At 55.7% G+C, this 22,500-nt stretch overlaps 5 protein-coding genes and 1 long non-coding RNA gene across 19 annotated transcripts in view; 4 read left to right on the top strand and 2 right to left on the bottom strand.

The window, feature by feature from the left end:
- Positions 1-876, top strand: part of LOC130515118 (proline-rich transmembrane protein 2) — a 3,097-nt gene extending 2,221 nt beyond the window's left edge. The window contains exon 4 of the mRNA XM_057015173.1: positions 1-876. This exon is cut by the window's left edge and continues 945 nt beyond it. The gene's annotated coding sequence lies outside the window, so the exon portion shown is untranslated.
- A 1,285-nt stretch (positions 877-2,161) lies between these two features.
- LOC130515080 (serine/threonine-protein kinase WNK4-like) lies at positions 2,162-11,561 on the top strand. Of its 13 annotated transcripts, XM_057015084.1 has the most exons (25): positions 2,170-2,242; positions 2,314-2,342; positions 2,631-3,042; positions 3,935-4,107; positions 5,332-5,552; positions 5,632-5,789; positions 5,857-5,945; positions 6,007-6,226; positions 6,298-6,504; positions 6,582-6,720; positions 6,794-7,184; positions 7,246-7,378; positions 7,448-7,564; positions 7,640-7,792; positions 7,992-8,043; positions 8,206-8,334; positions 8,411-9,060; positions 9,180-9,225; positions 9,309-9,385; positions 9,472-9,514; positions 9,737-10,202; positions 10,360-10,562; positions 10,652-10,740; positions 10,942-10,979; positions 11,043-11,561. In XM_057015084.1, exons 3-25 carry the CDS (start codon positions 2,695-2,697, stop codon positions 11,161-11,163), a joined length of 4,263 nt encoding a protein of 1,420 aa, XP_056871064.1. In that variant the 5' UTR covers positions 2,170-2,242; positions 2,314-2,342; positions 2,631-2,694; the 3' UTR covers positions 11,164-11,561. The 13 variants fall into 13 exon arrangements, 12 of the variants coding, with proteins under 12 accessions (XP_056871075.1, XP_056871074.1, XP_056871068.1 ...); XM_057015088.1 differs by having other exon boundaries at positions 2,164-2,342; positions 11,120-11,561; XM_057015083.1 differs by having other exon boundaries at positions 2,164-2,342.
- Positions 10,189-11,355, bottom strand: LOC130515125 (uncharacterized). Its single transcript, XR_008947140.1, has 2 exons — positions 11,221-11,355; positions 10,189-11,091 (listed from the first exon to the last, which is right to left on the bottom strand). It is a non-coding gene; the product is annotated as an uncharacterized LOC130515125 (long non-coding RNA).
- Positions 11,562-12,866: 1,305 nt separating the features above from the next.
- On the top strand, positions 12,867-17,612 carry psmd3 (proteasome 26S subunit, non-ATPase 3). The gene is made up of 13 exons (XM_057015119.1): positions 12,867-12,997; positions 13,069-13,236; positions 14,065-14,255; positions 14,369-14,509; positions 14,640-14,776; positions 14,879-15,069; positions 15,152-15,255; positions 16,108-16,222; positions 16,322-16,441; positions 16,907-17,010; positions 17,078-17,233; positions 17,306-17,356; positions 17,424-17,612. The coding sequence occupies exons 2-13, from the start codon at positions 13,074-13,076 to the stop codon at positions 17,499-17,501; spliced, it is 1,551 nt and encodes a 516-aa protein (XP_056871099.1). The 5' UTR covers positions 12,867-12,997; positions 13,069-13,073; the 3' UTR covers positions 17,502-17,612.
- A 391-nt stretch (positions 17,613-18,003) lies between these two features.
- LOC130515115 (uncharacterized) lies at positions 18,004-21,799 on the top strand. Of its 2 annotated transcripts, none has more exons than XM_057015164.1 (6): positions 18,004-18,407; positions 18,499-19,306; positions 19,676-19,839; positions 19,918-20,025; positions 20,323-20,454; positions 20,714-21,799. In XM_057015164.1, the coding sequence occupies exons 2-6, from the start codon at positions 19,177-19,179 to the stop codon at positions 20,900-20,902; spliced, it is 723 nt and encodes a 240-aa protein (XP_056871144.1). In that variant the 5' UTR covers positions 18,004-18,407; positions 18,499-19,176; the 3' UTR covers positions 20,903-21,799. The 2 variants fall into 2 exon arrangements, with proteins under 2 accessions (XP_056871144.1, XP_056871143.1); XM_057015163.1 differs by having other exon boundaries at positions 18,004-18,723; positions 18,930-19,306.
- Positions 21,800-21,999: 200 nt separating this feature from the next.
- Positions 22,000-22,500, bottom strand: part of samd14 (sterile alpha motif domain containing 14) — a 3,767-nt gene continuing 3,266 nt past the window's right edge. The window contains 2 exon segments of the mRNA XM_057015516.1: positions 22,000-22,278; positions 22,336-22,491. Coding sequence (XP_056871496.1) covers positions 22,135-22,278; positions 22,336-22,491 — 300 coding nt within the window. The 3' untranslated portion in view covers positions 22,000-22,134.

Genomic DNA, 22,500 nt, shown 5'->3' with positions numbered 1-22,500 from the left:
TGACTCCTCTGCATGTTTACAGTATTCACTCTTTAGCAACATCACAGTTTGAAGCTTCACCAATTTTACTGCTCCTGTTGTTGCTTTGGATGTTGTTATCGATGTCGTTCCTTCACTCACCTGGGAAATGGATCAGGTGTGGCTAGCGTTAGCACCAGGAAGCACCAGGCTAGCATTCGCACCAGGAAGCACCAGGCTAGCGTTAGCACCAGGAAGCACCAGGCTAGCGTTAGCACCAGGAAGCACCAGGCTAGCGTTAGCACCAGGACGCATGGTGGCGCCAGGTGAGGCCAGACCCACACTGGCTCCGCCCACACCTGCAGCATGCCTCTTTTTATCGTCATGCAACATCTGGAGCTCAGCTGGAATGCTCGCTCCTCTTTACAGTATTAAAGTGTCTCCATGTTGGACAGGAACATGCAGCTTCTGTTCCCACCGACGGGAGCAGCAGAGAATTCTGTTTAAATTTAGAATTCACCCTTTTTGAAAATCAGGAACGTTTCTTCACCCCCCCCCCCCCCATGGACGCCTGAATCACGTCAACTTTTAGGACTTTGTCTTGGTGCCTGTTGAACAGAGAATGCTCTTTGTCTGAAAGCTGCTGATGTTTGTATTTTTATATCTCTGAGCTCTTTTCTATGTAAATGATGTGATGGCACGAGTCTCCGCATGATGACGTCATGGATGTGTCCCGGATTGTTCCCGTGCATGCCTTCGATGTTCCACAGCTACTTAATCTACTTAATTAAGCTACTTAATTAAGTTCTACTGACCAGATTAAACAGGGTTCCAAAGTTTACTGATGTTTACGGTTCTGATCCGGTGTCATGCTGGAATCCACACGTTCAAACACCTCAATAAAAACATCTTCATTCAGTTCCGCTTTATTTGAAGGAACTTTTCTATTTTTGGAGACAGGAACAAAGAAGCTTCTCGCTCCTTCGTTTTTGCTGCTTTTTCTGGCTGAGAGCAGCGTTGTCGTGGTAACGTTGGCCAAAGGAGCAGGAAGGATCGAGAGCTGAGATTCCTCTAAAAGATCTGACTCAGCTCCATCTCATTTTACATAATCAATAATTTAAGGGGGGTGTGGTCACTGCGGAAAAGCAGATGAGGAGCGAAGATGAAGCGTGGAGACAATAAACATGGGTTATTACCATATAAGGTCATTCTTAAACCATCTGTTAGGGTCACTTATTCTTTTCATAAATAACAGGAAATCTTCTCAAAGTCCATCAAGCAGCTGCTGGCGGCTAACGGAGCAGCTAGCTGGTGGCTAACGGGGCAGCTAGCTGGTGGCTAACGGGGCAGCTAGCTGGTGGCTAACGGAGCAGCTAGCTGGTGGCTAACGGGGCAGCTAGCTGGTGGCTAACGGGGCAGCTAGCTGGTGGCTGATGTCGTCACTCAGATGTGATGAGAGATGTTCAGAAGACCTCAGTGCCTCTGGGCCAGAAGGTTGTGGGTTTGATCCCTGTTCCCATGCGGTCCTAATGCACAGAAGCAGGCTGAGGCCTGTAGCCCAGAAATATTGATTATCCTGGATTAGCCTGATTAGCCTGCAGGCTAACTACTGTGGCGGCGCTGTTGCCAGTTCTGGGAGAAATGAGTGTGTTCTACAGCACTTCTACACATATGACACCATATAAACATCCTGTATTATTATTGTTGTTTATGTTTAGTGTCACGGTTATTCTCATTTTATCATCTTTAAAAGTCTCTTGTATTAAAATACAGTTGTAGCGAGAGAACAGCGCCCTCTGCCGAACAGACACGGTAACACTGTCAGAGAAACTGCCGACAGGTTATTTAGAGAAAACTGGTTTCAAAGACTGATCTGATATTTACTGGTGAACTGGAGGGGCGCTCTTGGACCCCCTCCCTGTGGCCGTGCTGCTTCTGTTCTTGTTGTTGTTGTTGTGTTGTTGTTGTTGTTGTTGTTGTTGTTGTTGTTGTTGTTGTTGTTCCGTCAGAACAGCAGAAGAAAACAGCCATGAATGACCGGATGGTGTTTGGGTCATGTGACCAGGAATTACAAAAGTACAAAGATTTGATTGGTGACATCACCATGACAACATCACATGTTTCCACGGGCAAGGTGACAGGTGTCAGGGGGCGTGGCCTGTTGCCCGGTCCGTCTGTTCCGGGCTGATAAGGCGTTCTGTTCAGTGTGCAGAGGTGCTCTCACACACACTCCAACCCTTCCTGTCTACGAGGATCCAGACCCTGGACCAGAGCCCGGACCAGAGTCTGGACCAGATCCCGGACCAGAGCCTGGACCAGAGCACGGACCAGAGCCCGGACCAGAGCACGGACCAGAGCCGGACCAGAGCCCGGACCAGAGCCTGGTAAGTCACCCTCACGCGCACAAAAATCAAACTATCATAATATTCAAGCCGACACGCGTGTGTATTTATTTACGAACAGTTTATTGATTGCAGCTAATAATTAGTGCCAAATAAGCCTTCAACAGGAAGTTAGGTCATAAAGAAAAAGCATAAAAAAGTTAATAACACTTTAAGTCACTGGTGTTTATTTTTATTGTCAATGGATCACTTGTTGATAACCCTTCATGCAGAGCGTGCGGTTGCCACGGAAACCACCCTCCTTCCAGTGATTGATTGATTGATTGACAGGTTGAACAGATGAGCTGAGCTGTCATGTGACCGAGTCTGAAAACATTGACCTTCAACACGGCCGATGAGAAGAATGCTGCCCCGCGCTGCTGAGCAGGACGGCGAGGGGGAGGAGCCTACGGTCCCGGACCCTCCGGTCCACGCTCCGGAACTGGGCCACCATCGGGACGCCAGTTCGGAATCAGGGGAAGAGGCCGCTGACGTGTTCTCCCGCTCCAGCGGGGGCCGGTTACCCTGGCAACCAAGCAAAAAGGAGCAGGACCGTGATGAGGAGGAGATGCAGGCGGTGGCGTCCTCCCCCGATGGACGGTTCCTCAAATTCAACATCGAGATTGGCCGAGGGTCCTTCAAGACGGTCTACCGAGGCCTGGACACCGAGACCACCGTGGAGGTGGCCTGGTGCGAGCTGCAGGTGTGTGTTCACGGAATCAGGGCGTGTCTCAGAAGGAAGTTCAGGGTTATTAGGAGTCCAAAGTGCTGCCTGATTAGTATTAGTGTGTTGTTGTTGTAGCTAATGAAGCACATTTGTTGGTTTGTCCTGTCAAACTGTGCGTTTGTGTCAGGAGGTGCGATTGGTGTTTATTTGGTACTTCAATGTAGAATCGATGTTCTTTGTAGTTTAGATCGTCTCCTTCAGTCATGTAACCAGTGCTAGTGGTGCTAGCACGGGGCTGGTGCTAGCACGGGGCTGGTGTTAGCACGGGGCTGGTGCTAGCACGGGGCTGGTGTTAGCACGGGGCAGCACGGGGCTGGTGCTAGCACCAGGCTAACACCAGGCTAACACCAGGCCAGCAGCAGAACATTCTTTCACCAGTCCAGTGGACTCTACTCGTCCTCCACCAGACTGCTCATGTCGAGGGGGAGGGGCTAATGAGCTCTGTACTGCAGCCAACCAGCAGGGGGCATCTGATATGAGCCCAGGACCGGAGGGGGGGGCATTAATGGTGACTCAGCTGTTTGCTGTTGCTGTACACAGTATCTGATGGGGCCAAAGGCTGCTGGTTCATGGTGATAACACACACACACACACACACACACACACACACACACACCCTGAATGGGGTCTGTGATAACCGTCACGTGTTGTGTTTATGGTTCTCAGGAGAAAACTGTTGTGGTTGTCAACATGGGGGGCGGGGACTCAGTGAAGGTCACTGAGTTATTCATCTTTAATTTGTTATTCATGTATTATTTATTTGTTATTCCTCTCTGACTTCCTGTCTTGACTCGCCCCTCTACCTTATCCTACCTCCAGTCTGGAGTAGATGATCACTTTATTGATGGGGCTGATCGTGGTGTTGCAGACGTTTCGGCTGAACAGGGCGGAGCGCCGGAGGTTCAGCGAGGAGGTGGAGATGCTGAAGGCGCTGCAGCATCCCAACATCGTGCGGTTCTTCGACTCCTGGAAGTCGTCAGTCCGGGGCCACAAGTGCACCATCCTGGTGACAGAGCTCATGACGTCTGGGACCCTGAAGACGTGAGTCCACGTGCAGAGACCATGTCCCTGCCCCTGTCCCTGTCCCTGTCCCTGTCCCCCGTCCCCTGTCCCTGTCCCCTGTCCCCCCGTCCCTGTCCCCTGTCCCCGTCCCCGTCCCTGTCCCCTGTCCCCGTCCCTGTCCCCCGTCCCCGTCCCCTGTCCCTGTCCCCTGTCCCTGTCCCTGTCCCCTGTCCCTGTCCCCTGTCCCTGTCCCCTGTCCTCGTCCCCGTCCCCTGTCCATGTCCCCTGTCCCTGTCCCTGTCCCCTGTCCCTGCCCCTGCCCCCTGTCCCTGTCCCTGTCCCTGCCCCTGTCCCCGTCCCTGCCCCTGTCCCTGTCCCTGCCCCTGTCCCCTGTCCCTGTCCCCTGTCCCTGCCCCGTCCCTGCCCCTGTCCCCGTCCCCTGTCCTCTGTCCCTGTCCCTGTCCCTGTCCCCTGTCCCCTGTCCTCTGTCCCTGCCCCTGTCCCCGTCCCCTGTCCCCGCCCCTGTCCCCTGTCCCCTGTCCCCGTCCTGTCCCCTGTCCCTGTCCCCGTCCCTGTCCCCTGTCTCCTGTCCCCCGTCCCTGTCCCTGTCCCCGTCCCTGCCCCTGTCCCCTGTCCTCCTGTCCCCGTCTCCTGTCCCCATCCCTGTCCCCCGTCCCCGTCCCCGTCCCTGTCCCTGTCCCTGTCCCTGCCCCTGTCCCCGTCCCCTGTCCCCGTCCCTGTCTCCTGTCCCCCGTCCCCTGTCCCCGTCCCCTGTCCCCCGTCCCTGTCTCCTGTCCCCGTCCCCTGTCCCCGTCCCTCCCCCTGTCCCCGTCCCTGTCTCCTGTCCCCCGTCCCTCCCCCTGTCCCCGTCCCCTGTCCCCCGTCCCTGTCTCCTGTCCCCGTCCCTGTCCCCGTCCCTGTCCCCGTCCCCTGTCCCTGTCACCTGTCTCCTGTCCCCTTCCCTGTCCCCTGTCTCCTGTCCCCCGTCCCCGTCCCTGTCCCCGTCCCCTGTCCCCGTCCCTGCCCCTGTCCCCGTCCCTGTCTCCTGTCCCCCGTCCCCGTCCCCTGTCCCCCGTCCCTGTCCCCTGTCCCCCGTCCCTGTCCCCTGTCCCCGTCCCTGTCCCCCGTCCCTGTCCCTGCCCCCTGTCCCCGTCCCTGTCCCGTCCCGAGATGTGCTCCACAGTGGGGGTGCTTCTGGGACCTGTGTGAGGGGCAGTTCTGGTCCCGGTCCAGGCAGAATGTGACCACAGTCCTTGTGTCCAGGTACCTCCGCAGGTTCCGCCAGATGAAGCTGAAGCTGCTGCAGCGCTGGAGCTTCCAGATCCTGAAGGGGCTGCAGTTCCTGCACTCACGCCGCCCCCCCATCCTGCACCGAGACCTCAAGTGCGACAACGTCTTCATCACTGGGCCGAGTGCGTCGGTAAAGATCGGCGACCTGGGCCTGGCCACGCTCAAGAAGGCCTCGTTCGTGAAGAGCGTCATCGGTATGAAGCGCTGGCAGATGTTGGGGCATGGGTGGTTCTGTTGCTGAGCGGTTCCTGCTGGGCTGCTTGTTGTTGCCAGGAACTCCAGAGTTCATGGCTCCGGAGATGTACGAGGAGAAGTACGACGAGGCCGTGGATGTTTATGCCTTTGGCATGTGCATCCTGGAGATGGCGACGTCTGAGTACCCATATTCCGAGTGCCGGAACGCTGCCCAGATCTACCGTAAAGTTACCAGCGTGAGGCCCGAGCGTCTGCTGCCTGGTCCTGTTCCTGTAGCGGTCTGACTGTGCCTCTCCTCCTCAGGGAACCAAACCAGACAGCTTCTATAAAGTGAAGGTTCCTGAGCTGAAGGAGATCATCGAAGGCTGCATCCGGACCAGGAGCTGCGAGAGGTAGCAGACGCCACGCACCCTCACGCTGGCGCTCAGCTCAGGTCTTGGTCTTCATCCGCAGGTTCACCATTCAGGATCTGCTGGATCACCGGTTCTTTCGGGAGCAGCTGGGGGTCCGTGTGGACCTGGCTGAGGACGACGATGGCTCGAAGTCAGCTCTGAAGCTCTGGCTCCGGATGGGCCACAACAAGAAGCTTCACGGCAAATATAAAGATCACAACGCCATCGAGTTCCTGTTCGAGATCTACAAAGACGTCCCCGAGGAGGTGGCCCAGGAGATGGTACTGGTGCTCCTGCGCCCGTGACCTCAGCACGCAGTCACCTCAGAGTGCCACCGTGTCTCCTCTGGCAGGTGGTGCTCGGCTTTCTGAGCGAGGCCGACTACAAGTTGGTTGCCAAGGCGATCAGGCACCGAGTGACAGCCATAAAGCATCATCGGGAGAAACAGCAGCGCCTGAAGGACGGTGGGCCCGACCACGCCCCCAAAACCACCCAACCCGCCCGTCCAGACCCACCCTCCTCCACATGTGCTCCAGCTGCTGAGATCCTGACCAATCAGGTGAGTGAAATGGTTCCCATGGATGGATTAAGCTGCTCGTGTACCAGCCAATCACATCTGGTCCTGGCTCCACACAGGCCACGCCCACGGCGCCGGGCACATCGTCAGTGGTGTCGTCCCTCAGCAGCCCAATGGATCCTGGGACCAGCGACACGTCCAGGAGGATGGAGGCCAATGAAGACGACAGTGTGTCCAAAGCCAGGTCGCGAGCCAAAGGTCACGACCCCACCATGTGTCTCAGATGATCCAACAAATGGAGACGGATGAAAAATGTTCTCTCCCTCTCTAGTGTCCGGGGGGGGGGCAGCAGCTCCGGCGCACTGGACGCGCCTGAAACTGCGCCCTCCAACGCCGCCCCGCTCAGCCCTGCTCCCGTGGCCCAGGACAGCCCCCGTCCCCAGCCGGCTCCAGCCCCTCCGGGGACCTGGCCTCCGTCCACAGGTCCCCCCCTGCCCTTCCTGCGCTTCCCTACGGTCGGTTGCTCCATCATGCACGCCGGCCTGCTGTCGTCCAATCACAGCAGTCGGCAAAGTGATGGGATCAATGAATGAAAGATCAATCACACGGGGACAGAGTGTGTGGGTGACGCCACGTTTGCCCCCTGCAGAGCATCGCGGTCTCCCAGCGCGGGAGGGCCGGGCCCCGGCCTCGGCCTCAGGCTTCTCCTCCCCCGCCGACAGGTAACGAAGGAACATTCAGGAAGCTCCGCCCTTCGTGTCCTCACCTTCTGCTGACGTGCAGCTGCGCCTCGGACGTGACCTCCGGTCTGAGCGACGGCGCCGACGGCCCGTCAGAGAAGGCCCCCCGGGACCTGAGCCCTCGGGCTCCCAAGCAGTTCAAGAGGAGAGCAAGGTCCCGTCTGAGGATCACAGGGGTAACGTGAGACGCACCTCAACATGCCAGAACACAGCAGACGGGCTGAAGGGGCGTGTCTCTGCCCCAGGTGTCCCACCTGCTGGACCGTGTGGTGGAGTGCCAGCTCCAGACTCACGACAACAAGGTTGTGACATTCAAGTTCGACCTGGATGGCGACGGTCCGGACGACATTGCCTCCGTGATGGTGAAGCACCTCAGCCGGATCATCGGCTCCCACATGTGCTTCAGTCACCTTCACCTGACCTTCTTCTGTCTCCAGGTCCACAGAGACTTCATCCTGCCAGCTGAGCGGGGGGGCTTCATTGCTCGCATGAATGACATCATCCAGAGGGCGGAGTCTATGATGCCCCAACAGCAGCCCGACGGCGCTCACGTAGCAGAGCCAGACTCGCCGACGGCGTCGGAGGCCGCAGTGAGAACACGTGCTAGATGCTAGCCTTGATGCGAGCTCACTGGACCAGCCCGTGCGTCACATGTGACCCGTTCAGTGAGCTCCTGTCCAGGCGCTGGTCCAGGTCCGAGAGCTCGACCTGGACGGGCGACGGGTGATGGTTACCTGGATGAAGAACACCTTCATGATGCTTGTCAACTTGATTTTGCTGTTTCTCCAGACACCGTCCTCCACAGGTCTGACCAGAACTTCATCTTCCTCTTCACTTCCTGGTAAGAACAAAACCTAAATGATGATTCAGGGTTGATTCTGCCTGGATTAAAACCACGTTCTGGTGTCCTCAGGAGGTAGCATAGCTGCTAACGCTCTGATTCCTGGTCTGAGAAAGACACTTGTTCCCTTTTTATCTACACGCCTCACGTCTGATTGGTCAGTTCATTTGTTCGTTTCAGACATCGCAGATTCCGACTCCTCCCAGCTGAAGGCAGCAGATTTCTACATTGACTCTGAAGCCACGCCCCCCGTGAGACCCCTGAGGTCTCAGTCCTTCCACTCCTCCACAGGTGCATCAATAATGTCTGCACACATGAAAGAATCATGCTGAACCACATTTAAAATACCTCAAATGTATCATTGCAGCTTCAGGCCACCAGACCACAGAACCCCTCCAGCTCCAGGACTCTGCACCCCCATCGCTGCTCCTCCTCCCCCCTCAGGCTCCCCTCACTGTCGCACCTCCCACCAACAACCTGCCACGAGTCCTCAGTAACCCTTCCCTCCTCAGACAATCTCCAGGCCCTCCTCCTGCTCCTGCTCCTCCTCCTGCTCCTCCTCCTGCTCCTCCTCCTGCTCCTCCCCCCCCTCCTCCTCCTCCTGCTCCTCCTCCTCCTGCTCCTCCCCCTCCTCCTCCCCCTCCCCCTCCTCCTGCTCCTCCCCCGCCTCCTGCTCCTCCCCCTGCTCCTGCTCCTCCACTCTGGCCCCCGCCCCTCTTCTCTCTGGCTAATGCTATTTCTCTAGCCGTGAGTGTTGCTCACTCCTTCAGGCCTCCACCAGGAACCTCTAACCAGGGTTTCCTCCCCCAGTCTCCATCTCCCACATGCGCCCCCCCCCAGGCTACCCTCTCTCCTCCTCTGTCTCCATCTCTGGGTTCTACCTTTGACCCAACCAGTCCCACCTCCTTCTCTGGGCCATTCTCCCCTTATCCACCCTACAGTGCCCCCATACCTCAGACAGCCCCCACCCCCAGCAGGCAGGAAGCGTTGCCCCATTGGGCACTGGGCACCACCCAGGTAGGACAGGAGACCTTACCTGTGTAGAAGTTATTCATTCATTCATTCATTCATTCATGCGTTCATGCATTCATTCGTTCATGCATTCATTTGTTCATTCGTTCATTCGTTCATTCCAGACCCCCAGTCACCAGAGAAAGGAGAGCTCATCACTGCCCCCCCATGGTGAGGAAGTGTTTGTGCTGTCCGTCGTGGGTTTCTGTGGTTCTGCGGGCTCTTTGACCCAGTTCAGTGTGTCTTGTTTACAGAACCTGCCCCCCCGACTGGACCCAGTACTCCCAGTGAAACCAGTGGTGTGAAAGAAGAGGATTCAGCTCCACACAGAGTAAGAATCTTTATTAATTTAGTTATTTTTGATACATTTTAGCTAGTTTGTTTCATCTGTTTCATATCTTATTGTGTTTTGATTAGGTGACCTCCTCCAGCCCCCCCCCACTGTCACCTGGGCCCGAGGGTAAGGAAACACCTCAGTCATGCCGGATATCCATGACAGTGTGGAGTCCATGTTGGGTCATGGGGTGCTGGGGTGCCCCTGAGCAAGGCATCCAAATGCCCCCGGCTGGGCTGTGTTCACTACTGGGGGGGAAAGGATGGGAGTCCCAATCTGGTGATGCCTTCAGGAGCAGCTGTTCCTGCAGCCACTGCGCATAAAGTTCTTTTCTTCTGTGTCTTTCAGGGAAGCAAAAAGACTTCACTGTTGGTCGGTTCCAGGTGACACCCTTTAAAGCCCCGCCCACTGACCACAGCCACCCACGCCCTCCCCATCAGGTGACACCCTTTAAAGCCCCGCCCACTGACCACAGCCACCCACGCCCTCCCCATCAGGTGATGCCCATTCCCCACTCGCCTCCAGCTTCCAGCCAATCAGAGAGCTCTGAGAGCAGCGCCGAGGAACAAGGCCAAACAGGGGGCAGCATCACCTCTGTTCCATCTCCCGGGCATCTTCTGGGTTACCATGACAACCAGAGAGTGGAGCAGCAGGACAGGAGGGAGGAAGAGGCGGGGGAGGGCTCTGCTGACGGCTGGGCCACAAACAACCAGTTCAACCAGTGGTGGAACCGCTCAGCACCTTTAATTAGTTCTGAGGAATCCGACAGCGACCTTGAGGAGATGTGGGCGGAGCTCCACGAGCTCCGTGAAAGGTGACCAGCACCGGCGGTGCGATTCACGGTGTCTTATGACTTATTTTGCTTCATATTTGATCGGGAATATTCAATGGTTTCCATTTAGTTAACCAAACTCATTTCACCATATCAAAGCAGTCCAGGAGTTCAAGTCCAACGTCTTCTCTCATGTCAGACACCTGGCGGAGGTGCAAAACCTGCAGGCCAATCAAAAACAAGAGATTGAAGATCTGTACCGGAGGATGGGGAAAGTCCCTCCCCCTGGCATCGTCTCCCCTGCTGCCATGTTGAACCAGCGCCAGCGCCGCCTCTCCAAGACAGGAAACTACCCTCCTCGAAAAAACAGCCTGCAAAGGCTGGATGTGCTGCCCCCTGCAGGTGGGAGGCCAACGCAGCAGTAGAACCACGACACTCACTGCTCACAGCGCGACTGCTAACGCTAACACACAGGTGCTGTTTGTGCTCAGGCATCATGAGGAAGAGTCCAGCCAGCAGCAGCGGATCACCGGGGCGGGCACGGAGGGGCGTGACCTTTGCCCCTAAGCACAACTCCATGGTGAGCTCTCACATCGGCCTCCGTCTGGAGTCCAGATATCCAGGTCCAGATATCCAGGTCCAGATATCCAGGTCCTAAAGCTTAGCATAAATGATCTTTCCTTTGTTTAACGATCTCACTGCAGCTTCTCAGGTGTTTCAAATTTACTGTTTATTGAATTAAGAGACGTTTCCATGAGGTCTGATCTTCTCTTCCAGTAAGACAGAAGCTGAGGAGGACCATGAAGATGATGAGGAGGATGACCTTGATACATTTGCTGCCATCATCTGTTCTGGAGGCCGGACCGCACCCACGTGTGACTAGACCAGTCCAGGGTCTAGAGGACCTAGACCAGTCCAGGGTCTAGAGGAACTAGACAGTCCAGGGTCTAGAGGACCTAGACCAGTCCAGGGTCTAGAGGAAGTAGACCAGTTCAGGATTTAGAGGACCTAGACCAGTCCAGGGTCTAGAGGACCTAGACCAGTCTAGACTCTAGAGGACCTAGACCAGTCCAGGGTCTAGAGGAACTAGACCAGTCCAGGGTCTAGAGGAACTAGACCAGTCCAGGGTCTAGAGGACCTAGACCAGTCCAGGGTCTAGGCCAGCACGTCTCCTCCCATTTGACCTCCATTTTCAGATGTTCCTCCTTAACTCTGTTCTTTCGTCCGTCTTTGCTTCTGTTGTCAGATTTCTGAAAGATCATCTGGAACCAGAATCAGAGATTTGTCTGATCAAAATGACCTGATTATTAGAACTGATGTTCATGTATCGCAGCACTGATTCATGTCTCCAGCACCAGGAATAATTGACCCCAAACTGAGCTCTATAAAAGTCTGAAACTATTTTAGGGCAGTTCGATGGTTGAGTGGGATCATGGATCATGGATTTTACAGGGACCCCCCCTGTGATGAGGAGATCAAAGCCACGGGGCTTTGATCATGAAGATGCCTGAGGCAGGTGACGCTCCGCTGGGGGTCACGTTGGGGTGGAGGAAGCAGACCGGACGGACGCTGCTGTTGGACATGTTTGGCTCTATATTGTTGGTCTCTTTTCTACTTTGTAATCCTACTTTTTGTTGTGTAGAAGTTTTAATTAAACTTTATTATATATTTGGGTTAAAGGTTTTTGGTGAATGCCTGCAGTTGTCCGCCAGTGGCCAGTCGGGCCCACGGCCTGGACCATGGCCTGGACCATGGCCTGGCCCACGGCCACGGCTTGGCCCACGGCCCACGGCCCACGGCTGGCCCACGGCCTGGCCCACGGCCCACGGCCCACGGCCCACGGCCTGGCCCACGGCCCACGGCCCACGGCTTGGCCCACGGCCCACGGCCACGGCTTGGCCCACGGCCCACGGCCTGGCCCCTGGCCACGGCCTGGCCACGGCCCACGGCCCATGGCCTGGCCACGGCCCACGGCCTGGCCCCTGGCCCACGTCCTGGACCATGGCCTGGCCACGGCCCACGGCCTGGCCCGCGGCCCACGGCCCACGGCCACGGCCCACGGCCTGGCCCCTGGCCCACGGCCTGGCCCCTGGCCCACGACCTGGCCCCTGGCCCCCGGCCCACGGCCTGGCCCCTGGCCCAGGGCCTGGCCCAGGGCCTGGCCCACTGCGTCACACTCGGATGGAGGTGATGAGATGTATCTGTATCTGTGTGTGTATTCAGACACATCAAAGCAGTCTGGACAGCCTTAAAGACCACCTGCCCCACCTGAACAGCGTACTCCCATCTCTGTGATCTTACTGAGGGTGATCCAGCAGGTCCTGTCTGGACAGAAACACTTGGTCTTCCTTTAAGGGGGGAAACGCAGTATAGTATACTATGGTATAGTACAGATATATGCAGCAGTAATGCAAAGTTACACAACAGAGTAGAGTGCCAATGCCTTGGCAGTTAGTAGTCAAAGTCCCTATAGAAGTAAGAGCAATGCCAACATTTGATGGGACGTTCCTTGGCCCATTGTCAACATTTCTTGAAATTTACATTAAAATTCATTCACAACCGTTTGAGTTATTTGTTACGTTCAACAAGCAAACAAACACCGCCTGTCAAGTAACGTGACATCATGACACGCAAGTAAAACATTCCAAGTATGTAAAATGTACATCGAATTAAATAATTAGGTAAGTGTTTATTTGGTGGATTTGGTGAAAATCTCATCCTGGGGCTCAATCGATTTATCTGAGATAGATTATTTCTCCTCGTCGGCTTTTACTGTCTGGGATATCCCACAATGCACTGCAGGTGAAAATAGTTGCCAGTCATTGTCGGAGCAAAAGGTTCGTGTTGGGGGACCAGAACCTGCTGGAAGTTCTGATTCCTCTCTGACTCTCGGCGCTTTGTCTTCCAGACATCATGAAGGAGACTGCAGCGAAGCGGAGGGACAAAGCGGGTCGGGACCGCGAGTCCAAAGCCGAGAAGTCAAAGGAGACCGCCCCGCAGGATGTGGAGATGCCGGAGGAGGAGACGGCTAGCGCCGCTAAGCTGCCCGGAGAGCTGGATAGTGTCACCCTGGACGGTAAACCCCACCAAATATCAGACGTTGTTGTCAAATCGCAGAGACATTCCGGTCCCGGATCATTGGAGCTGGATCTCTGTGGGCCGGGTTCTTAGCGCAGGATGTTAGCGTGAGTTAGCAGGTCTGCTGTAGCTAGCTAGCTAGCGTTAGCGCTAATGTAAACACAGATCTGATACATTTAGCAGATTGGACACCAACACGGGTCTAGTGATTTGTTAAACCTGATGAACATATAGAGAGGTGATCTATTGTTACTTCCACCGAGGGCGAAGTGCTCGGTGCGGGTTCGGTTGCTTGCTCAAGGGCTCTGTATTCATCCCGGCGCCTCTCTTGCCACAAGCCCCATTTCCAAAGTTTGGTCCTCTGACTGAGCTGCAGCCAAAGTTGGTGATTTAACTGGCAAATGTGGAGCAAAGGAACGGGTGGAATCTGCAGGCTGATGCGGCCCAGGACGGGTTCTGTTCTCGGCATGGCTTCATGTCCTCACCCGTGAAAATATGAGCTCTAAATCAGAACAGCTGGGCCGGGACAAAAATGCGCTTCGAACTATTTTCCAAATCCAGGAAATCTAGTCGAACCTTTAGTCCACCTGTCTGCGGACTCCCACCCTCGGGACAGAAGGTAACTGGGCCTGACCTTTGACCTGGCCGGGCCAGGGGTGTCCTCTGAGCATTGCAGCCACGTGGGTCTCTTTTCTTTCAGTGGTTTGTTTATTTTGAAGCGTGAAGGATTTCCACTTCCTGTGCGGCCTCTGGTGCCCGGCTGCTGGCGCCACATTGGTGCAGTGATCACTGCCGCCTGACCGTGCACTCCTCTGGCGCTCCGCAGATATCAAGGAGCACGTGAAGCAGATCGAGAAGGCGGTGTCTGGGAAGGAGCCGCGCTTCGTTCTCCGTGCTCTACGGGCCTTACCCTCCACCAGCCGCCGCCTCAACACTAATGTTGTGAATAAAACCATCTGTGGCTTCTTCACCAACAACAGCACCACCAGGGACTTCCTGCTCAGCTTCCTGGAGGAGGTGAGTGTTCCTCTGCCGTTTCTTATTTTTGGCATTGGCGACCAAGCCGCCACCTGGGCCGAACACTCGCCGCCGCGCTCTGACTGTGGCTTTCTGTACGTCTTCGGGACCAGCCGATGGAGATGGCCGACGGAGACGTCCAGTTTCGTCCCAGGACAGGAAAAGCAGCCTCGGCCCCTCTGCTGCCGGAGGTGGAGGCTTACCTGCAGCTGCTGCTGGTGGTGCACCTGACCAACAATAAGAGATACACGGAGGTCAGTCTGGGCCCCACACACCTCACACCCTCTGCTTTAGGGTTGTGAACCATAACTCTGTGTGTGTGTGCGTGTGTGTGTGTGTGTTGTGTTGTGTGCGTGTGTGTGTGTGTGTGTGTGTTCTCTACAGGCTCAGAAAGTGTCAGATGATCTGCTGCAGAAAATTGGCTCCAAGAACCGCAGAGCTCTGGACCTGGTAGCTGCTAAGTGTTATTATTATCACGCCCGAGTCTACGAGTTCCTGAACCAGTTCGACACCATCCGCAGGTGTGCAGGGCTTCACCTGTAGCTGCACCACTCCCTGGTGTTTCGTGTTGTCGTTCTCATCACTGCTGGTAGCTCTCCTCACGCGTTACTGTGGGATTTCAGCTTCCTCCACACTCGTCTCCGCACGGCGACGCTGCGCCACGACGCCGATGGTCAGGCTGTGCTCGTCAACCTGCTCCTGAGGAACTACCTGCACTTCAACCTGTACGACCAGGCGGAGAAGCTGGTGTCTAAATCAGTGTTCCCTGAGCTGGCCAACAACAACGAATGGGCCCGATACCTGTACTACACAGGTGAGAGCACACCTGTGCAGCAGGTGTTTCAGGAAGAGGTGCCTGGGGTGTTTTCTGACCCGCCGTGTCATGTGACCCACAGGTCGTATTAAGGCGATCCAGTTGGAGTACTCTGAAGCTCGCAGGACTTTGACCAACGCTCTGAGGAAAGCTCCTCAACACACTGCTGTGGGCTTCAAACAGACGGTGTGCAACACACACACGCACGCACACACACACGCACGCACGCACACACACATGCACACACACACACATGCACACACACGCGCACACACACACACCGCACACACACACACACGCGCACACACACACACGCGCACACACACACACACATGCACACACACACGCACACACACACACACGGTGCCTTTGGCAGATGTTTCTTTCAGGACACTTAGAATTCCTTCAGAACTGCAGAAACCTTCTGGGTAGAAGGAGAGAGAACAAACATCGTCCAGTTGACACAGAAAACGTATTCAACACGACCGGAGCGCCGTTTCCCTCCACCGCTACGCTAGCAGCTAGCACTGATGAGTCCTCCTGGTGCTCACACTTCCTGTATGTGTGCACATATGGGAAGGCGGAGCTTCCCTTTAGGTCGAAGGCGGGGCTTCCCTTTAGGATGAAGGCGGGGCTTTGTTTAAGACGAAGGCGGGGCTTCCCTTTAGGATGAAGGCGGGGCTTCCCTTTAGGATGAAGGCGGGGCTTCCCTTTAGGATGAAGGCGGGGCTTCCGTTTAGGGCGAAGGCGGGGCTTCCCATTGCCCAGAAATACGTGTTTATATGAAAATAATTAGCCTTGTCGTATGTAGTTATGCCTTATTTCATTTTTACACTCACATTTGAGGGATACAGCTGTGATATTTCTGTATCTAGTTAGTTGTTAAAGAAAAAATATGTTTTGTTTAGTAAATTGTTATTTTGCTATTTTATTTGCTAAGTATAGATTTACTTTTTTCTGCGTGTTAAAATTTGATACGTAAGAGAACATGGATGTATGGTGGCAGGCCTTCGGTGGACTCCTGTGCTCCTCTTTCAGGTCCACAAGCTGCTGATCGTGGTGGAGCTCTTACTGGGGGAGATTCCTGACAGACTCCAGTTCAGACAGCCGTCACTCAAAAGATCCCTCATGCCCTACTTCCTGCTGACTCAGGGTCAGTTTGGCCTTCCAGCTGGCTGTATTACACATGCTTCACCTCAGTACCTCAATATACGTGTGTGTGTGTGTGTGTGTGGTGTGTGTGTGCGTGCAGCGGTGAGAACAGGTAACCTATCAAAGTTTAACCAGGTGCTGGAGCAGTTTGGGGAAAAGTTCCAGACTGATGGGACGTACACACTCATCATTCGCCTGAGACACAACGTCATCAAAACTGGTGAGCTGCACGTGAGTGTGTGAGGCCGAGGAGGGAACGCGTGAGAGTGTGTGAGGCCGAGGAGGGAACGCGTGAGAGTGTGTGAGGCCGAGGAGGGAACGCGTGAGAGTGTGAGGCCGAGGAGGGAACGCGTGTGTGTGTGTGAGGCCGAGGAGGGAACACGTGTGTGTGTGTGTGAGGCCGAGGAGGGAACACGTGTGTGTGTGTGTGAGGCCGAGGAGGGAACGCGTGAGAGTTCCCTCTGAGTGTTTGATCACCTTGCTGCTGCTACGAGGTTTATACACCTCATCGTCTTCACATCAAACCCTCGCCGTCATTCAAAGGGACCGTGTGTGCGTGTGTGTGTGTGTTGTGTGTGTGTGTGGTGTGTGTGTGTGTGCGTGTGTGTGTGTGTGTGCGTGCGTGCGTGCGTGTGCGTGCGTGCGTGCGTGTGCGTGCGTGCGTGCGTGTGCGTCTCTCTCTCAGGGGTGCGCATGATCAGCCTGTCGTACTCTCGTATCTCTCTGGCCGACATCGCTCAGAAGCTGCAGCTGGACAGTCCTGAGGATGCTGAATTCATCGTTGCCAAGGTAACGGCCGTTGCACGCGTCTCTGGGCTGCTGTGTTGGGGTCGGCCTGATGTGGTCGTGTGTCCAGGCCATCCGCGATGGCGTGATTGAGGCCAGCATCAACCATGAGAAGGGCTTTGTCCAGTCCAAGGAGACCATGGACATCTACGGCACCAGAGAGCCTCAGCTGGCCTTCCACCAGAGAATCTCCTTCTGCCTGGATATCCACAACATGTCTGTGAAGGTAACGCTCGTTCGCGCGCGCACGTGCACGTGCGTCCACGCCGTCTGACCGGCTCCCCGTCTCCCCCTGCAGGCCATGAGGTTTCCTCCGAAGGCGTACAACAAAGACCTGGAATCAGCAGAGGTAATGAGGAGGACGAGCACTTCCTGTGAGTCGGAGTCCGTCTGACCGTTGTGTTTGGTGCCTTCAGGAGCGTCGGGAACGGGAGCAGCAGGACCTGGAGTTCGCCAAAGAGATGGCTGAAGATGATGACGACAGCTTCCCTTAATGTCCCACGTCCATCGAGCACTGTGCTGCTGTTACCCAGAATTCCCTGCTTCATGCTGTTCCCCGGAGCTCTTCTCTTTTGTGTCAATAATAAAACTTCCTTTTGTTTTCACGTCTGTGGGTTTGTGGGTAATGTAGTGCTCAGGTGAGAGCTGCTCGCCAACAAACTGACAACGCAGCTTCAAACGGCGTCGCGCCGTCAACACGTAGCAGTGAGGGAGCATCGGCTGTACTCTAAATAGTGCACTAAATAGGGTACATTCATCCTCACTCGTGGTGTTCCTCAGTACGTGTGAAGGTCTCCACCAATCAATCAATCAACCAATCAATCTTGACCTGACCATCAAACTGTCTCTGGAGCCGCTCCACAATCCCAGCAGGGCCTGACCCCCAACCAGCTCCAGAGGCAGGAAAACTCCCCTTTAACAGGAAGAAACCTGGAGCAGGACCAGGCTCATGTGGGGGGACCCTCCTGCCGATGGGGGGCTGGGTGGGGGGGCAGCAGGGTGACAGCAGCCTGTCAGGTGATCATGCCCCCCCAGCATCGTGGGCCTGTAGCAGCAGGACTCAGATGAACTTCTGAACTTCCCTCCTGGATGAACCAACATTCCACCGTTGCTGCTGTCGCTCGCTGAGGTGAGGTGCATTGTGGGATACCTAGCTGACACAATTCACATCTGGTGCACACTTGACACAAGGGGCGGAGCACGGACACCGCTTAGAGCGCCCTCTGGTGGCTGGTGATGTTTGACGGGACAGCAGAAGCACAAAGGTGAGGTGCTGAGGAGCCACCAGAACATCCAGGCAGGATGTTGATGGCAGCCACTCTTCAGCCCACGCTTCAGGGAACAGGCAGAGCCGGGGGTGCTGGTGGCGCTGGTTTGGATTAGTGAAACAGGATGTGTGTGTAAGTGTGGAAACTTCCCAGCAGCTTGTTCAGGCTGAGCTGTGATCCTCACACACGTCAACGTCTGAGTCAGCACGTTTGTCGCCTGCAGTTCTCAAAAGTGCTTCGTCATGAATCGCTGCAGTGCTCCTCCGGAGGATCACAGATCCGGATCAGGTAGTCGGGATCAAGGCTGATGATCCTCTCCAGCTGCCCTCTAACATACCAGGAACCTTCTCACAGGCAACCTGAGGGACCCCTGCGTGTTTGGTGCCCCCTAGTGGACAGACCGCCATCCTGGACAGCAGTTGTCCCCGTCCTGGTTGAAGCTCCTCAGGTGGCTCGTGGCCTCCTTCCCTCGGCGTTTCTCACTCACACACACACACACACACAACACACACACACACACACACACACACACACACACATGATTGACATATTGTAACATCATTATTATCCACCAAATTGACGCATGGTTGTGAAACTCGCGGTGATTTTTCCTGATGTGACTAATCTGGATTATTCCATCTGCGGGATTAACAGGAGGAAGTCCGACTTTTATTACTGACACTGACTACTGACTAACCCTAACCGCCTGCGCGTGTCGGTGGGCAACTGGCCAATCAGAAAGGTCCAGGTGAAGCTTTGGCCGCTGCTGTGATGACGCGCTCACCTGTCCAGGTGTGTCCAGAACCGCTGGAGCCGAACCGCTCTGGCTGTGGTTCTGTGGTTCTGATCTCGGTCCAGTGATGAAATAAAGGTGTGTTTGAGGTCCCATGACGCAACGCAGATGACGCGCGCTGGGAAAACCCGTGCGTGTCGAGAAGACGTCCGTATAAAATGGTCGCGGGAGAAGAACCGGGAGATTCTCCTGAGGGAAGGACACGCGCACGGACAGACAGACATGAGCGACCTGACAGGTAAGAGCAACGTCGTGAAGCGGCGCAGGGGAGAGAGCTCTCACCTGGCTGGGCTGGGCTCGGCATCACGGGGGCCGGGTTGTGTGTGGTACCGACCGGAGCAGAACCAGCTCCTGGTTCAGAACCAGCTCCTGGTTCTGCTCCTGTCGTGGCTGCAGGCTGTTGCCAGCACAACATGAATGCTTCAGATTTTTTGATGTTGAGGGAGTTTCAGGACCGAAACGAAGCGAAGCCGCCCCAGAACATGACAGCCTGGTTCTGTACACCCACGGACCCAGTCAGACGGGTTCTGTGGTGACCCTGGTGGAACCTGTGGCTGCTGAAGTGAGGCCTGACTGGACGCCAATGAGCTCTTGTTTCTGTCCTCAGTGCTCCTCCTGCTGCAGTACTTCCTGTTTGTGGTCCAATCAGCTCCTGTGGGCCCCCCCGAACCGACACCGGACCTCACCGATGTGGCCGAGCGAGCCAGGACGCTGGTGCAGAAGATCCTCAGAGACATCCCCGTCGCCCACGCCGCCGCCATCAGCACCAAGGTGAAGGAAACATCTGGTTGGCTGCTTCAGCTCCTCTCTGATTGGCTCTCCCTCGTTAACTCCTCCCCCTTCCCTCAGGGTCTGACTCTGGACTCCGCCCAGCTCACCAACCTGCAGGTGATGTCGCTGTCACTGGGGCTCCCCGTCGCCCCGCTGCTCAAACCGCCGTCCGACCAGTTCACCCTGGTCAGTCTACAGTCAGAGGCGTGTGTGTGTGTGTGTGTGTGTGTGTGTGTGTGTGTGTGTGTGCGTGTGTGTGTGTGCGTGTGTGTGTGTGTGTGTGTGTTGTGTGTGTGTGTGTGTGTGTGTGGTGTGTGTGTGTGTGTGTGTGTGTGTGTGCGTGTGTGTGTGTGGGCTCCAGAACCATCCTGCCTCAGCAGAGTGGGCGGGGCTACAGTCGCTGTCATGACAGAATGGTCACATGACCATATGTGTTAGTTGAAGGGGGAGCCACCTGCTGATGTCACTTCCTGTCGCCCTCAGGACATCTGTGTGAGCCGTATGTTGGTGGGCTGTCAGATGTTCCAGAAGCTGCTGGGCGTTTTGTCTGAAAGAGTGGATGGATTGATGGACCTGAAGGTCACCCTCAGAGACCTGGTGACGCACATCACCAAGGTAACGCACACATGTATGTTTGTGAGGACTTTCCCTGACTCCTCCCCCTGACCTGACCCTTAACCCAGGACCTTTAGTCAAAGCCCTCAAACACTTCCCAGGAAAGGTTTCACTTCGGAAGTAAAATGTGTATTCATTGCACACACACACACACACACACACACACACACACAACACACACACACACACTCAGTCGGAGCTCAGCCCTTTGTGCTCTGCTCTGATTGGCTGTTGACGGGCTCCTCTCATTGGTCCACAGATGACGGAGACGGTTCGCCTGAATGGGGACACCCCTGAAGCTCCCTCCTGGGACGCAGCTTCTCGTCTCCCCGGTAACTACGAGGCCCAGATGGCGGCCCACCTGACGCTGATTCAGCTCCGCTCCTTCTGCCACGATCTGACCCGCAGCCTGAGAGCCATCAGCACCTACAGGACCAGCGCTGCGTAACCCAGCTGGAGCTAACGTGGAAGATGGGAGGAGTCCGAAGAGAAACCGGGTCTGAAGTGGACCTGGCTGGAGGAGATTCAGACTCCAGAAACATGCGGGAGTGAGGCGTCGTTTTGCTGCAGGATCTTTGAGCTGCCCATCAGAGCTGAAGCTTTGCTGTGGTTGTTGGGTCTCAGCCCACCTGAGTGGGGCTCCAGGGCGAAGGGGGCGTGGCCTCGGCACGTATGTGCGACAACACGCAGCAGGAATGTGGCTGCACGTGCAACGACGTCAGGTCTGAACATGCAGAACATTTCTGGAGTTCTACAAACCCAGAACCAGCCGTCTGACCCGAGGAGACAATCGCAGCAGCTGCCTTGGTGTCCTCCTCTGGACACGTCCTCCCCAGCCGGTCCTCTCTGGCCCACGAGCCGGCCTCCCTGGCCCACGAGCCGGTCCTCCCTGGCCCACGAGCCGGTCCTCCCTGGCCCACGAGCCGGTCCTCCTGGCCCACGAGCCGGTCCTCCCTGGCCCACGAGCCGGTCCTCTCTGGCCCACGAGCCGGTCCTCTCTGGCCCACGAGCCGGTCCTCCTGGCCCACGAGCCGGTCCTCTCTGGCCCACGAGCCGGTCCTCCCTGGCCCACGAGCCGGTCCTCTCTGGCCTCATCCTCCATCCTCCTCCTCACCTTCAGCTTATCATGGAGTTTTGCTGCTGTTGTCAATGATATTTATTTTTTCTACGCGTCTCAGACTTGAAAACATTTGCAGTATTTATCCTGTTATTTATTTATTTGATATATTTATATAATATGAGTGACTGATGACAGACTTATTAACTTATGAACTAACTTATTTGGTTTTATGGTGAATGTGCAGCCTGTCACAAGAGATAATAAAGGTAATTAACTGAATACAAACCGCTCCTGCGTGTGTTTTACTACAGAAAAGTTGCCTGTTTACTGAGCACGACAGAACCCGAACCCGAACCCGAACCCGAACCCTTCTGCACAGATTCTGGTGGTTCAGCTGGGACTGGACCATGTGAGCTCTGGGATGGAGCCACCCGGTCTGACATAAAACACAGGGAGGCAACAAAAGTTCATCTACCAGCCTGTCGTTAATGTGGCGTCTGTTGAAAATCTCAGTTTTATCAGCATGTCAATCAAACACCAACGGGTCAAAGGTCAGGTTCGTCAGGAACAAACAGGTCGAAGGCTCGCGCCTGCGCTCTGTCGCCCCCCAGTGGCGGAGCTCAGTTGCTGCACTGCTCCTGCTTTCTTCTTCGCTGCTTTTCCATCTTCTCCACAGCTTTCCGTTGCTTCTCCGCAGCACTTTGGACGTCTTTGATGCGTCGCTTCAGAGCTGCGCGGTCAGACGCGCTGAGGACGCCCAGACCCTGGAGACAACACAGCCGCGTCAGCCCCAGCCGGACTCCGGCCGGGGGGGTCCTCACCTTCAGGGCTTTGCCGTCCATCTGCAGCAGCTGCCGCCCGTCCACCTCGTTGGCGCTGAATTCTGGGACGTATTGTTCCAGGTTGAGTCCTTTCAGCCACTGACAGACCTGCTGGGTCGTCCACGACGACATGGGGGACAATGGCTCCTCCCACACCTGGGGGGT

This window comes from Takifugu flavidus, chromosome 18 (genome assembly GCF_003711565.1).
Source record: "Takifugu flavidus isolate HTHZ2018 chromosome 18, ASM371156v2, whole genome shotgun sequence".
In the NCBI taxonomy this organism is placed as follows: domain Eukaryota; kingdom Metazoa; phylum Chordata; class Actinopteri; order Tetraodontiformes; family Tetraodontidae; genus Takifugu; species Takifugu flavidus.
The sequence above is the reverse complement of the archived record's forward strand: the minus strand, read 5'-3'. Positions and strand labels throughout refer to the sequence as shown.

Excerpts from the sequence above, each read along its gene's own strand:
- LOC130515080 (XM_057015083.1), top strand. The coding sequence starts at position 2,695 with ATGAGAAGAATGCTGCCCCGCGCTGCTGAGCAGGACGGCGAGGGGGAG. Across the intron at positions 7,565-7,639 it reads ACGACATTGCCTCCGTGATG|GTCCACAGAGACTTCATCCT; the intron begins GTGAAGCACCTC and ends TTCTGTCTCCAG. Across the intron at positions 10,980-11,042 it reads CATGAAGATGATGAGGAGGA|GACCAGTCCAGGGTCTAGAG; the intron begins TGACCTTGATAC and ends CACGTGTGACTA.
- psmd3 (XM_057015119.1), top strand. The coding sequence starts at position 13,074 with ATGAAGGAGACTGCAGCGAAGCGGAGGGACAAAGCGGGTCGGGACCGC. Across the intron at positions 14,256-14,368 it reads TGCTCAGCTTCCTGGAGGAG|CCGATGGAGATGGCCGACGG; the intron begins GTGAGTGTTCCT and ends CTTCGGGACCAG. Across the intron at positions 16,223-16,321 it reads CTACTTCCTGCTGACTCAGG|CGGTGAGAACAGGTAACCTA; the intron begins GTCAGTTTGGCC and ends GTGTGCGTGCAG.
- LOC130515115 (XM_057015164.1), top strand. The coding sequence starts at position 19,177 with ATGACGCGCGCTGGGAAAACCCGTGCGTGTCGAGAAGACGTCCGTATA. Across the intron at positions 19,307-19,675 it reads AGACATGAGCGACCTGACAG|TGCTCCTCCTGCTGCAGTAC; the intron begins GTAAGAGCAACG and ends TTCTGTCCTCAG. Across the intron at positions 19,840-19,917 it reads CCGCCGCCATCAGCACCAAG|GGTCTGACTCTGGACTCCGC; the intron begins GTGAAGGAAACA and ends CCCTTCCCTCAG.